General features: G+C 34.2%; 1 protein-coding gene across 1 annotated transcript; it reads right to left on the reverse strand.

The window, feature by feature from the left end:
• Positions 1–3,197: 3,197 nt before the first annotated feature.
• On the reverse strand, positions 3,198–4,782 carry LOC127878257 (uncharacterized). Its single transcript, XM_052424776.1, has 4 exons — positions 4,703–4,782; positions 4,274–4,437; positions 3,929–4,064; positions 3,198–3,341 (listed from the first exon to the last, which is right to left on the reverse strand). The coding sequence occupies exons 1-4, from the start codon at positions 4,709–4,711 to the stop codon at positions 3,198–3,200; spliced, it is 453 nt and encodes a 150-aa protein (XP_052280736.1). The 5' UTR covers positions 4,712–4,782.
• Positions 4,783–15,177: the final 10,395 nt, after the last annotated feature.

A 15,177-nucleotide genomic window follows, 5' to 3' on the forward strand; every position in this document is an offset into this window, starting at 1 on the left:
TCACCATCATCATTGACATCATCATCATCATCATCATCATCATCATCACTATCAATATCATCATCATAATCATCATCATCCCTACCACCATCATCATCATCATCCTCATAATCATCAACATCATCCTCCTCATCATCATTACTACCACCATCATCATCATAATAATTATTATCATCATCAACAACATCATCATCATCATCATCATCCTTATCCTCCTCATCCACATCATCATCATCATTATAAACATAATCATCATTAGCATCATCATCATCGGGGAACAAATCGTTTCAATTTATTGAACAAGTTGAAGCCAATTAGTGTCATTTATTATCTGTCTTCCATTTAACACAGACCAACTCCACGAAACTCCACAAAATCTATTTTGGTAATATTATTTATTGAAAAAAATTGTGTACAAATATTCTTAAATTTCATTGATTGTGAAATCTTAATGTTTGAATATGTCATCAATCCACACACATGCATACATAATTTTCTGTAAAATCATAATATTCAGCATATGTTTACAATGTTTAAATTCTGCTATATTGATATGACAGAAAAGGTTGCATATTACTCTTAAAGAAACATATGCTTGACAGATAAAATATTAACTCTTCTTTTAACAAGACTATTGCCAAGCAATGAAAGTCCCATCCCGGTGAAAATCCACCATTGTCAGATTTTTTTTATATTTGTTGCCATAGCAACATTAATTCGTGACCATCAATGACGTAGTAACAAAATGAAATGAAGTGCATAATGTCCATATTGCCATCTGTCCATGTTTCAAGTTTCATGGAAAAATATGAAGAACTTTTAAAGTTATCTCAGGATCCAGAAAAGTGTGACAGACACACTGACAAACTGACAGACAGAGCGCAAACCATAAGTCCCCTCCGGTTTCACCGGTAGGGGACAATAAGCATTAAACATGTGTTGTTTGTTCTTTTTGTCATACTGCTCTATTGAATAAGAGCGTTGATGTCAACAAATGCCCTAGAAAAGGATGTCACACACTCCTTATTAGTCCTTGTTATCAATCAAAGCGCTGAAGGCACTGAAGTTGTTCGCTATTGCATAATCTACATGTAAGAGGCAACTCAGTTTTCAAAATTGTGTAATAACTTTGAATATGGCAAGTTTACAATGAACATAACCCATTCAAATCTATAAGTGTCTAAACGCAAAGGTCGAGATGTGTGCGCACTGTTTATCCTCATTTCATGTGATAGAGATAACTTAGACAGAATAACAACAACATGTCTTTGTTGACGTTCTGAAATCATTAAAAATAATATGAAAATTGTAAAATGAAAACTAGTTAATATAAAATAAAATTTGCAATCATCATCATATTAAATGAATATTGTTGGCATATCAAAAACCTATCACACTAAGAATATAATTTCAAGATTGAATTCCTTTTACAAAACTTTTTTTTTTTTACACCTCATATAATTCAAAATATACAAAAGATCAAAGATAAAAAGAAATTAAATGAAAAATATATCTGCGAGCAGTAGTTTTTTTATATCTTATTGATAGTCATAAAGAAAGCCCCGTTCACTTTGCTGTTGATACATTACTTGTTACACTAGTAGTTCACACAGTGTCAACCTTACCAACGGAATAGAATACTTGTGCGCTTTTTTGCGTAGAAGTTTTACCCAGCGTTACACCTTAAATGACCTCGACATAACGCCAGCAGGCACAAATGAATACATTCGAATACATTTGTATAGGCTAATTCTATAGGCTATTGTATAATCTTCTTGCGTTATTTATAGTTAACTGGTAGTTACATGTACCCTGTAAAATTAATTACCAAATAAACTGAAAATATGAAAAGTTAACATCTGTTTTCAAGTAATGATATTTTAATCAATATATACTTATTATTGTAAAAAGATTTTTTTCACCATGTAGAGATGGACAGATGGAATAATCAATATGTACCTCCCAAATCAGTCAATGTCGGGCAGAGCTACAGAAAAGCTGCGTATTTGCGTAAATACGCAATCAAAAATAGGTGGATACGCATTTTTTTTCCAAATATGTGCGTACCGGTACGCAAAACAAATCACCGATACCCAATTCAAGTCGCCTTCTATGCGTAATGAAAAGTCCCGTTTTGTTTTGGCCGTTTTGACTCGAGTCTTAATCGACAAGCGCTTGTTTTGTCTGGTAACGTATTTACCAACCGTTTAGATGATGACGCATGCGAGTCAAACAAAATGGCGTCTCGGCAGACGAAAAGTTCGCAAAAAATACAAAACAACATATAGATTCCTTTGTTGTGGTAAATAAATCTAAAACAATTGCAAAGGACATGGTTAATGACATTATTAACTCCATGTTTTGTTCCGTGGGCATCTCAATTTCAGGCTCTTTTGGCCCTGGTACCAGGGTTTTTCGGCCCCATTTTTTATTTGAATTAATTGTTGCAAATATGTTGGTCGAAACTCTTTTAAACTATGGAATATTGTTTATTACAGTAATATATTATCTTTATTGAGGATTAATGCATTTGAAAAAAGATTCTCTTTGTCTTTTGCTTCAGGTATATCGTTGTCGAAATGAGAAGAATAGATACAAGAATATGAGACGGCTTTGAAAATAAAACAAACTATAAAATAATTTATATTACATTTATTTGGATCATTTTAAAGTTATAACAATAAGGAATACATATGTCTTAACAACACAATACATTAATTTAACCTAATTACAAACTACATAATTTACTGCACACAAGTTGTTTATTTTATTAATAATGCAATAACATCATCATAATTATCATCATATAAATATTAATCATCATCATTCATCATAAGAGTCACAATCATCAGCATAATAGTAATGATCATCAAAATTATCATCATCATAATAATAAGCATAAGAAACATCGGCATTTAAATCATCATCATTATAATTATCAGCATAAATACACCATAGTCTGCAGCAGCATAATAATCTTCAGCATCAAAAGAATCACTCTAATAATAATCATCATCATTATAATTGCATAATTTATTTGTAACTTAATAATTACAGCATATTCATCATCATAATAATAATAATATTCATCATAATTATCATCAACGTAACGTGATAATCACCATCATGTGGTGATAGGTTTATATATCCCAGCATTATCATCATCATCATCATCATCATCATCAAGAGGCGACGATTCAGAAGGCATACGTCTCCCCGATCTTGGTTAGGAAATCCTCGGTGGTCAGTTCCCGCTGGTCGTATTCTTCCCATAGCTGGCCAAGCTGCTCGTCAAGATTTACATAGGCTGCGAACACATCAACCACGGCCGCTGTCTTCAACTGAACAAGATTACAACATACATATATTCTCTATTTTCTCAAAACATCGTACATTTTATATATACAGCTAAACAAGATATGATTAAATAACTTTTTACATCAATATATCAATAATTTATATTACGTTTCATTTTCTCTATTTTATCAAAACTTCGTACATATATATGTACATGCCATTCTAACTTACATTACGTTTCAATTCCACTTTCTTCCACATCAAAGGGTCAGCAGCGTTAGTGTGCGTGCGTCCCTTTCGCTTGAAATATGTCACCCTCTTGCGTGACCGACGCCGTACACATGAACGCTTTCCGTCGCACACTGCATCGCCACACAGCTTGCTTCTTTGTCTGTTTCTGTAAACGGGAAAATATAACGGTAACTGATATACAAATACTTAATTTATTACGTAAAATAGTTTTAAAAAAATGGAAATACTTTTCGCACATGCATTAAACCCCATTTTTACAGAGCGCAACTAAAATGTATAGATATAGTAGTTTTGCATATTAAAGCAGTTTATTTAAAGTCACTATTTACGCATACACAGATACACAAATAATGTAGTTTTTAACATAAAACTTAATTACCTTAAACGTGAATGAATATCCATCGGAGGATACTAGCTTTGGTTTGCCTCTTTTGGTTCCTGCGTCTACAACGGTGTATTCTATGGTTTCGGGCTGAGTTAGTACACTGTCGGATACAGCTGGCTCTGGAAGATTACTGAAACAAACAGTTTAACATGGGCATAGCATTTATACTGTTAAGCATTAAACGTTTAATATTATTATAATGTTAAGCATTTAAAGTAAAACAGTATTCTAATGTTAAGCATTTAACATATAACAGTAGTATCCACTGTTAAATAGAATAACTATTTTATATTGATTGCTCATAAGTTACACGATTATACCATTTTTAAGTTTACATACCGTTCGTCGATCACAACGGGCGGTTGCACTTCGGCTCTTGTCAAATCAAAAGGCTCGAACTCGGACGTTCGGTTGAGCGCTATGTCATCTGACGCTGACACGACGGACAATCCGAAATCGTGCGAAATGTCGAACCGTGGAAGCAAAGCAGGATCCTCGGATGCCTGAGCATACAACGAATAAACAACTTAAATGTATTAATGTAAAAAATAATGCCACTGTTTTATATTACTTTACTTACGATTTACGATTAACACAAAGAAAAATCATTTAGCACAGCATGATAAAGAGCTAGTCCGTTTAATAGATGATATCAAAATGATTAATAATACCAATGAAAACTATCTTTGAACTTGTTTATGCTTGTGACTGTAAAAACCTGAATATACTTCATATTTATAACAATAATATTGGAAAAGTAACTAGTACCTCAAGCATAGTCGACTGCGCGACATTTTCTAAGTTTAGGCTGATGTTTTGGCTGATGTCAGAAGTTGTAGGGCGGTTGCGGCAGTCATTGCAGATGAAGGTAAGAACAATATCCCCCCTCTTTGCACTAAAATATTCTGTCGCGGATATGCTTACAAAGTGTTTGCAAAATTCGTCATAAATTTACAACATAAACTAATTGATTAATAACTAACTTGACGATGTTCACACATCGTTAATGCATTAAACAGATGTTGTTTTCTTTAATTACTCCGACCCCATCAATCATTATCGAATGAAGCCATTGTCTAGCACACTCGCACCTATGCCCGGGTTTATGATCTTTTTCAGGTTTTTAAATACATGTGTGGTGTGTATTCGGGTTAACAGGTAACAGAAAATGTAGATTTAAGTTGATAAATCAGTAAACTTTGAACTGACAATTAACTGACAATAAAATAAGTTAAACAAATTGCAAATTATAACCATGACAATAAAATAAATTTAAAATTTTGCAAATTAAACCCATTTCAGTCTTACTTAGGAAAATAATTTATTAGTCGATAATCTTAGCTAGTCAGTTGGCATTGATACTTACCTGTATTGCATCATCATCTTAATGATTTATATAATCAAAATTATGAAAAATATAAATATGGATGAGACTATAATAATAAAACCCATATCATAATTCATTAATTTATGCGACCCCGTCTTTCATTATCGAGGGAAGCCATTGAATAGCACCCGCACCTATGTCCGGTTTTATGACCTTTATCAGGTTGTAAAATACATGTGTCTAACCAGATTAACAAATTGTAATAATGCAATTAGATTAATTCATGTTTGTATTAAATGACTCAGTTCTCATTTGAAAGCATATTTAAATTTTTCGCGAGAGAATTTTAACTTTTGTTGTTAGTATTTGAATAAACACTTAACTGTATTGCAGGTGCGATGCTGCCATTTGTCGCAAACGTCACATGTGACGCCATGCTGCAGCGAGCGAACGGCATTCTTACACACTAAACACTTGTCCTCCTCCATTACAAATTCACAATCACAAACACTAACACTTACAAATTTATTTACGATTAACACAAGTAACATCCAATATCATACCAAATTTCACAGCACAATTATAGAACTAGTAACCAATGTGTAACATAGACAGCAAAATTAATTATGATACCAATGAACACAATAATAGCACTTTTATACGTGACAATCGATGCAATTAAAAGCCAGCACAATTTAACAATTAAAACAGTTACATACATTGGTAGCAGTTTGTAAAACAATAATGGTTTTCAATTAATTTTATTTTATCATCAATAATCAAAGGCAATACAAAGGAACAAACCGACAACACAATATATATCATTTTGAACACCTTTATTCAATCATACACCCTAGTTAATACATGTAGGTGTAATAAAATATGGGGCCGAACAAGCCTGGTCAATTTGGAGCCGAATAAGCTTGGGGCCGAAAAAGCCTGAAATTTCGGACTGGGCCGAAAGAGCTTGGGGCCGAAAGAGCCTGCTACCGCTAATACATAGCTCTATCTAAAAACAATAACACATTCCCTTGGCTTCAGATTGTTGAATCTGGTAGCAGAAAGATGGAACAACCTATACTGCAATTGAATACATAACAGTGACTTTATGTAGGTACGGTTTTGAGAATCTAAATTCATGTTTTATTGCAATTACCCAATTCACTTGTTTGTTTTGGTACAAATACCCAATTATTTTTTATATGAGCGGGTATCATACTTTTGGATACCCAATCACGTTTTCCATTACCAAATTCATTCTTATTTTGAAGGGTATTACCCAATTACCCCAAAATGCTTATCTGTAGCTCTGATGTCGGGGCATACACAATATTTTGGGTCTACTCATAAATATATCAATTTTAGTACTAGACACACTTTGGTGCCAGGATTGTGATCAACAGAAATAACCACTGGTGAGGAGCGTCCAGCAGATCTGGTAAACGGAAGGGCATGCTTAAATGTTGACTGTGGAGAATAGATAGCTAAGTATTACAATCATGTACATCCTAGTTCATGCATACAACTACAACCAAATTAAACACGATAAAGAGTAAACCACTTTACAGTCATATCAGGTAATCACTACAAATTGTTATCTATTTGTCCTTCAGGGTTAATACAAACAGTGTGAATTGTTTCAGAAAGCACAAGTTGGGCTGCAACATTCATACTTACAAGAAAAGCCTAGTAAGGCATCATTAAGGCTATACAATTATCTTCAACATAACATGTTTAAATATGCCAATACATTTTATTACCTTAAGGACGTTTCTTATCGGTTGTTGATATTTGTATGACAGAGAATATTTACTTAACTGCCCCAGATGTATGTTTTTGTTGTTAAAACAATAAAGGAGATAGTAATGTAATGAAATAGATAATGGGTATTAAACATGTATGAACTGACAAAAATAAGGTCTATGACCTGCAATTTTGTAACCCTCTAGCACTTAAGCAATATATTAAAGGGGAGATATAAAGCTGCCATTTGAAAAACACGTATATCAATAAAAACAGCCAATGAACGCAACATCAGATGAATACAACACTGTAAAAATGAATTTCTGTGTAAAGGTATGCATCAGGCCATGATTGAAATGTATTATGAAACAAACACATTGACCTGATTGTTGTATTATGCAGCAAACACATTGACCTGATTGCTGTATTATAACATATTGACCTGATTGTTGTATTATGCAGCGAATGCATAGACTTGATTGTTGTATTATGCAGCTAACGCATAGACCTGATTGTTGTATTATGCAGTGAACGCATAGACCTGATTGTTGTATTATGCAGCGAACGCATAGACCTGATTGTTGTATTATGCAGTGAACGCATAGACCTGATTGTTGTATTATGCAGTGAACGCATAGACCTGATTGTTGTATTATGCAGCTAACGCATAGACCTGATTGTTGTATTATGCAGCTAACGCATAGACCTGATTGTTGTATTATGCAGCTAACACATAGACCTGATTGTTGTATTATGCAGGGAATGCATAGACCTGATTGTTGCATTATGCAGCGAACGCATAGACCTGATTGCTGTATTATGCAGCGAATGCATAGACCTGATTGTTGTATTATGCAGCGAACGCATAGACCTGATTGTTGTATTATGCAGCGAATGCATAGACCTGATTGTTGTATTATGCAGCGAACGCATAGACCTGATTGTTGTATTATGCAGCGAACGCATAGACCTGATTGTTGTATTATGCAGCGAACGCATAGACCTGATTGTTGTATTATGCAGTGAGTCACATTCACATGATTGTCAGAGCTCCAGAGAAGGTTTTGTAAAATTCTTAACGTAACTGCCAGATTTTCAAAAATAATTCTTAACTTTGAAATTTTATTCTTAACGTTACTACTAAGTTTTGGATAATAATTCTTAACTTTTCTAAATGACCTAAACATAAATAGTAATGGTTATTTTCATGCAAAAAATCAAAATAAACATACAAGCAACTTTATTTATACGAGTTCAACAGTGTCTATTCAGTACCTTCATATGCCCAAACTGTGCTTAGATTGCATGCCTTCGATGAATTTTTACATATTTCTCAATTAAAACGGGTCTCCCCTTCAATCTTTTTAACGATAGCCATGGGAATTGTCCCTTCCAGTTGTTCAATGTTTTTTTTTGTTTAAGTTCGGACCTCTCTTGTCACGTTTTTTTTTAGCTTTTCCGACTGTGTCGGCAACTGAACATACAACATCGTATAAGATCTTTTCTATAATGTCTTTCTTAACATTCAACTTTGGCTCACTTTTCGTACAATATGTTAAAATCGTTTTTTTGCATGCTTTGCAGTTTTTTAGGACGCTCTCTGGGTGCCGCCATTGTTTCTTGATGTACAGACTGTACACGCCGCTTTTATTGGAACAATGCGCTTTGTTAAACAAACCTGATAACCATTCTATATAAGCACCGAAAAGATCTTTAATACGCGAAAAGAACTCAATAAAAATCGATACAAACCGATGTAAAAATAATATTCGTAACTTGATTTTGTAATTCTTAATGGTACGACAAGATTTTAAAACAAGAGTTCCGCGGTCGGAGATGACCGCATTGAAGCCGGATTTTTGATTTAAATGACAGGAAAGTACCTTTCGTGTTTTTGTCAATGCAATACTTAAATTACTGAAATATTGTTCAAAGGTCAAAATGAAATGTAAGTACTTTTCAAGGCATGAGCAAACCTTGTGTTATGTTTTGAATGCATGCATATACATGAACAACAATAACATTTAAGGTCACAAATATGAACTTGAATTGACAATTAGGAAAGTTTGATCTCAATTTTTTTATTAGCAAATTAGTAACATATTGTTTGAAGTTTCCATCAATTTCATTATCAAATGTAAGAAAATAATTTTAACATTTTAACATTTAAGTTCACAGTGACCTTGACCTTCAAATGAATGACATTGAAATGAATGACCTTGAAATGACCAGTGGTCATCTAAGTGTGCTTGCAAACCTTTACGTCAAGTTTGAGATTCTAGGTCCAAGCATACCAAAGTTATAACAATTTTAACATTTTAACATTGAAGGTCACAGTGACCTTGAGCTTCAAATGAATGACATTGAAATGAGCAGTGGTGATCTTCTAGTACTGGCCAACCTTTATGTCAAGTTTGAAGACTCTAGGTACAAGCATACCAAAGTTATAACATGGAATAAGAACTTTAACATTTTTACCTACCAAAGTTATAAGAACTTTAACATTTTTACATTCAAGGTCACAGTGACCTTGACCTTAGAATGAATGACCTTGAAATGACCAGTGGTCATCTAAGTGTGCTTGCAAACCTTCATGTCAAGTTTGAAGACTCTATGTCCAAGCATACCAAAGTTATAACAATTTTAACATTTTAACATTTAAGGTCACAGTGACCTTGACCTTCAAATGAATGACATTGAAATGACCAGTGGTCATCTTCTAGTACTGGCCAATCTTTATTTCAAGTTTGAAGACTCTAGGTACAAGCATACCAAAGTTATAACATGAAATAAGAACTTTAACATTTTTACATTCAAGGTCACAGTGACCTTGACCTTCAAATGAATGACCTTGAAATGTCCAGTGGTTACTTACTAGTTCTGGCCAACCTTCATGTCAAGTTTCAAGACTCTAGGTCCAAGCATACCAAAGTTATAACAACTTTAACATTTTTACATTCAAGGTCACAGTGACCTTGACCTTCAAATGAATGACCTTGAAATGTCCAGTGGTTACTTACTAGTTCTGGCCAACCTTCATGTCAAGTTTCAAGACTCTAGGTCCAAGCATACCAAAGTTATAACAACTTTAACATTTTTATATTGAAGGTCACAGTGACCTTCACCTTCAAATGAATGACCTTGAAATGACCAGTGGTCATCTGTTAATCCTGGCCAACCTTCATGTCAAGTTTGAAGACTCTAGGTCCAAGCATACCAAAGTTATACCATGAAATAAGAACTTTAACATTTTTACATTCAAGGTCACAGTGACCTTGACCTTCAAATGAATGACCTTGAAATGACCAGTGGTTACTAACTAGTTATGGCCAACCTTCATGTCAAGTTTCAAGACTCTAGGTCCAAGCATACCAAAGTTATAACAACTTTAACATTTTTTATATTGAAGGTCACAGTGACCTTGACCTTCAAATGAATGACCTTGAAATGACCAGTGGTCATCTGTTAATCCTGGCCAACCTTCATGTCAAGTTTGAAGACTCTAGGTCCAAGCATACCAAAGTTATACCATGAAATAAGAACTTTAACATTTTCGAGCACGCCGCCACCCCGCCTGCCCGCCCGCCCGACAACATCAATCTATAAGCCGAGATTTTTTCGAAAAAAATCCGGCTAATAAAAACGTAACGGACTTGAACATAATTCGTAATTACGAAAATACAACCCTTATCTGAAGCTCTGATTGTTGTATAATGCAAACAACACATTGACCAGACTTGTTTTATACAGCAAATGCATTTACCTGATCTTTGCATTATGCAGCAAACACATTGATTGTTGTGTTATTTAAAGTGAACACATTGACCTGATTGTTTAAACAAGCAAAAACACATTACATTGACCTGATTTAGTTGTATTATGCAGCAAACACATTTACCTGATTTAGTAGTATTATGCAGCCAACACATTGACCGGATTTTGTTGTATAATGCATCGACCACATTGACCTTACTGAATTGTATTATGCAGAATTTAGTAGTATTGTTGTGTCCCGCTTCAGTCGCAAGTCTTATACCACTGGTATAACGAGTAGCTCTCTTTCAGTAAATAATAATGGCAGTGTGGCTTTAAAATATAATGGTTATTTTTGTCCATGAAAGTAAGTCAACCCAGACTAAGTTAGTCGATGTAATTTATTGTCCAGCAAGGAACTTAAAAGAGTATAATATAACTTGTAAAATTAAATATATTCTTTATTATACACTGTGAAGGAGTACTGATCAAATTCCACTTACAATGTGTTAAAATATTAAACTTCAAGTTGGCAACAGAGTTCTGAACAACAATTCAGAATGAAGTTTTACTATCGATGGAGTGTTATTTTACAGAACAAATCTGAGGTATATATACTTTTCAAGTTACACACTGTGCCCTATGTCCTGCACAACAAAAATTGTGCCCGACACAGTATTCTATGTGCCTGCTTAACAGGTGCTCAAATAGATTGTTCTTAAGTATGGACTATTTGTAACATTAAAACAACTTTAAAATATGCAACATCATATAACAAGTGTCAACATAATAAGACCTCAAAGGAGCGCTTTCTGCATTGAATTGAATTCATTTCAGAGCTTTAAACAAGTAATTAAAATACAAAATGATGCTCAAGGACTTTAAAATTCGGCTTGACAGAAGTTGCTTAGCAACGTGCACAGTAAAAATCAGTAATAATGGCTGCCTTCAATTTCTAAGAAACATCTGGGACTTATACAAACAATTATTTGTGTAAGTCCCTGGAAACATGTGTGACAATTTAAAGTCGAAAAGAAATTGATGTAAACAATTCTAAATGTTATAAATTGGCAGAAATGTGCACAATAGGACGAAAAATTGATAGCTGCTTCTTATTTTATATGAATTCTTATAATGACATTAACTTTGAGAGACAAATGTCTGTCTTCAAACCCGAAGTAGGAACATTTTGACAATAACAAAGCAACATGAATGAATGAACAATGAAAACAATAATGCTGTTGACAAGGAAATTCAGGTAACTAGTTTCAATTTAAATTTTGATTCACACTTAAATAATGTACTATGCACTGGGTTGTTACAGTATTATGTAGTGAACTAATTGACCTGATTTAGTTGTATTATGCAGAAATTACATTCACCTGATTGTTGTATTATGCAGAAATCACATTCACCTAATTAACTTGTGTTATGCAGCAAACATATTTATGTGATTTTTTTTTACGCAGCGAACACATTGAAGTGATTTAGTTGTTTTATGCAGCAAACACATTCGACTGTTTTTGTTGTATTATGCAGCGAAAACATTTACCTGATTTAGTTCTATAAAGCAGCGAACAATTTCACCTGATTAAGTTGTATTATGCAGCAAAAACATTGACCTGATTTAGTTGTTATATACAGCAAACGCATTGACCGGACAGGCGGGTTTCATCAGGGCACTTTGGTTTCCAACCACAGCATAAGACCACACCAAAATTGAATAACTTTCTGTAAAACCTAAATAGCTTGAAACTGACGCTTTAATTCAAAATTCGTTTCAACTGTCGTGAGTATAGTTATCAAACTAGGAAAGAGTGCTGGTACATACTCAGGGTCTTTAAATAATGCAGCCCCTTGCCCGGAAGGACCTCCTAAACTTCAAAATACACACACATTATCTATGATCATTCTTTTTTTGTTAACAACCCAACTTTAACTTACGTAGATCACTTTTGAGGGGTAAAACAATGAAAAATCATCACCATGATTATCAGTATTTAACATTCCTGTCGACCCCTCTTAAGAGTAATATTTACTTCTTCTTTAGTCTCGCTTAACATCTCACACATCAGGGTGTAAATGAAAGGGTATATTACATATTCTAGTCTAATCGGGATATAGATTAATCCAACTTCATGGCATATTCACATTATTCAGGGATTGGCTACAATATTTAACCTTTGGAAATATAATTGAGATATACAAGTAATGACAGTCCAAGCGAGACAACTCAAAATTAAAAAAATGTACCAAACTTTCACCATTGGAAACGGAAGTGATATATATACCAATAAGGCAAGTCCAAGGGAGACAACTCAAAATTAAAAATTGTACCAAACAACTCTGTTTGTCCAGGAATTATAAGTAATTAACTTCATTGAATTTTAAAAGTTCTTAATGTCTTTATAAAACTGAAATACATACTGCCAGGGGTTTTTTTTAGAAAAAGGGGAAGACGCTGGACGCTGGGTAAAAGGGGAAAATCGAGCGCGAAAGAGACATATTTGGGGAAAAAAATAAAAACTGTTCATTTCAATGTCTATAATCACCTACAGACTGCAGGGGTTTTTTTTTGAAAAAGAGGCATGTCTCTGACCTTTTTGTTCTTAAACACATGAACAAGTATGATATTAAAGTCAAAGTCCTAAATAAAGTTGCAGGGGTAGCTCTAATAATGGGAAATGTTTTCAACTGGGGCCGGGGAACTATGTCAATATTGTGATTTCAATTTCATGATGGATGGGTTTACGATCTAGATCTGCTACAGTATTGGAAGGGAAAGGTGCGGCAGCTGCCGATTGTCTACTTTCACTTTCACAATAATCCGACAGTATTAATCGATGTTGATTACATGTACCTCCGAATCCTGCTGGGTTTCAACGGTTTTTGATGATTCATTCTTAAAAAATGCGTCAACACAATTAATATTTTCCGAGTCCGAACGTTTTATTTTGTTTGTGTATGAACGCCAATAGTGAGACTTTTTTTCAGTTTTAACGTTTATATCTTGGCTTTCACATAACCCGGATGAAAATTCGACTGGTTTCCGGTAATTAATTGACGAAACACCCTTCTCGCGCAAGACCGGAGTCCAGTAAAATAGTCATATGATTAATACGATTAGTTGCCCGGTTTCCATGACGTAATTTAAGAAATATATATAGAATCACTGGGATTCCCAGATTTGAGTGTTTGTCGGGAGAGAGAGAGAGAGCGAGATCGTTGTACATGGTACAAATTGGATAAGTGTCGACTTCCCAAAAGAAAAAAAACATTTCTTTGAGGGTAAAATATTATATTTTGGTGAAAAATTATTTTTTTGGAGGGGAAATGGGTTTTTAAGGGGAAAAATTCTGGTAGGGGAAGACGCCGAATATCGGCGTCACTTTCTTAGTATAAAAAACCCCTGACTGCATATACCCATATACATGATAACAGTGCTCCAGCTAGGATTTAAAAAGGGCAGGGGGGCTTTTTTGTCAAAATGGGCACTTTGGACACGCAGTATTTTGTCAAAAAGGCACTTTCGAGCGCGCTGGTGTTTCTTGAATGATGCCTCTTGCATGTTAATTTATATGTTATTAATAACTATTAGAATATATTATTCCCATTATTATTAAACAATTCAAATATGATGTCTAAAATATGGAATAAATTAATTAAAATGTATAGTAATAAGAGATTATTCATCATATGTAAAAAAAAAAAAAATGGGGGGGGGGTGGGCAGGGGGGGGCCCTAGGAAGGGCAGGGCGGGGGTTCAGGAGGACAGGGCGCGGTGCCCTTCAATTAAGGTCTAGCTGGAGCATGAACTAAAGACATGAACATGTAATAAACATGCTTTAATGTTAGAGGGTAATTAATGAAATTTATGAAAGACACACAATATTTAATATAATTTTACTTAATTGATCCAAGATATAAATAACAGGCTTGATAATGACTTGATAATTGCTAAGAACAACTTAATATAGACTGCAATGAAGAATTGTCTAAAATTACAATTTGAACACAAACTGAACAATAGTTTACACACAGTATCAAATTTATTCTTAATTGGGTAAGGTCTGACACTTTTCCAGTTTGTTTAACTTCTTATCTGTGGCTTCAATGACGATGTCAAACAATTCTTCTTGAAATGACAGGAAACACACATTTGACACCAGACAATAACTGACCAAAAAAGCATTTGAACCTCAGCTGAACACACAATCTGTGATTGGGCTGCATGCCACTGAGGCGGCGGCTTTTATTGATATCAATGTACGTGTAATCTTACCTGACACGTCTTGGCGATTCTTGACATGACAACTATCCGATGCACAGCCACTTCCACCCAAACAGGAGGGAGGTCAGAAAACTGTTCAGGTCCAATTTATGGCTTGAGTTCTATTTCTGCTGCTCACTAGACAAACAC

This window comes from Dreissena polymorpha, chromosome 4, assembly GCF_020536995.1.
Source record: "Dreissena polymorpha isolate Duluth1 chromosome 4, UMN_Dpol_1.0, whole genome shotgun sequence".
Classification (NCBI taxonomy): domain Eukaryota; kingdom Metazoa; phylum Mollusca; class Bivalvia; order Myida; family Dreissenidae; genus Dreissena; species Dreissena polymorpha.

Coding starts and splice junctions, on each gene's coding strand:
- LOC127878257 (XM_052424776.1), bottom strand. Junction 4,065..4,273: donor CCCGTTGTGATCGACGAACG/GTATGTAAACTT, acceptor TGTTTGTTTCAG/TAATCTTCCAGAGCCAGCTG. Junction 3,342..3,928: donor GATATTCATTCACGTTTAAG/GTAATTAAGTTT, acceptor AATCTTGTTCAG/TTGAAGACAGCGGCCGTGGT.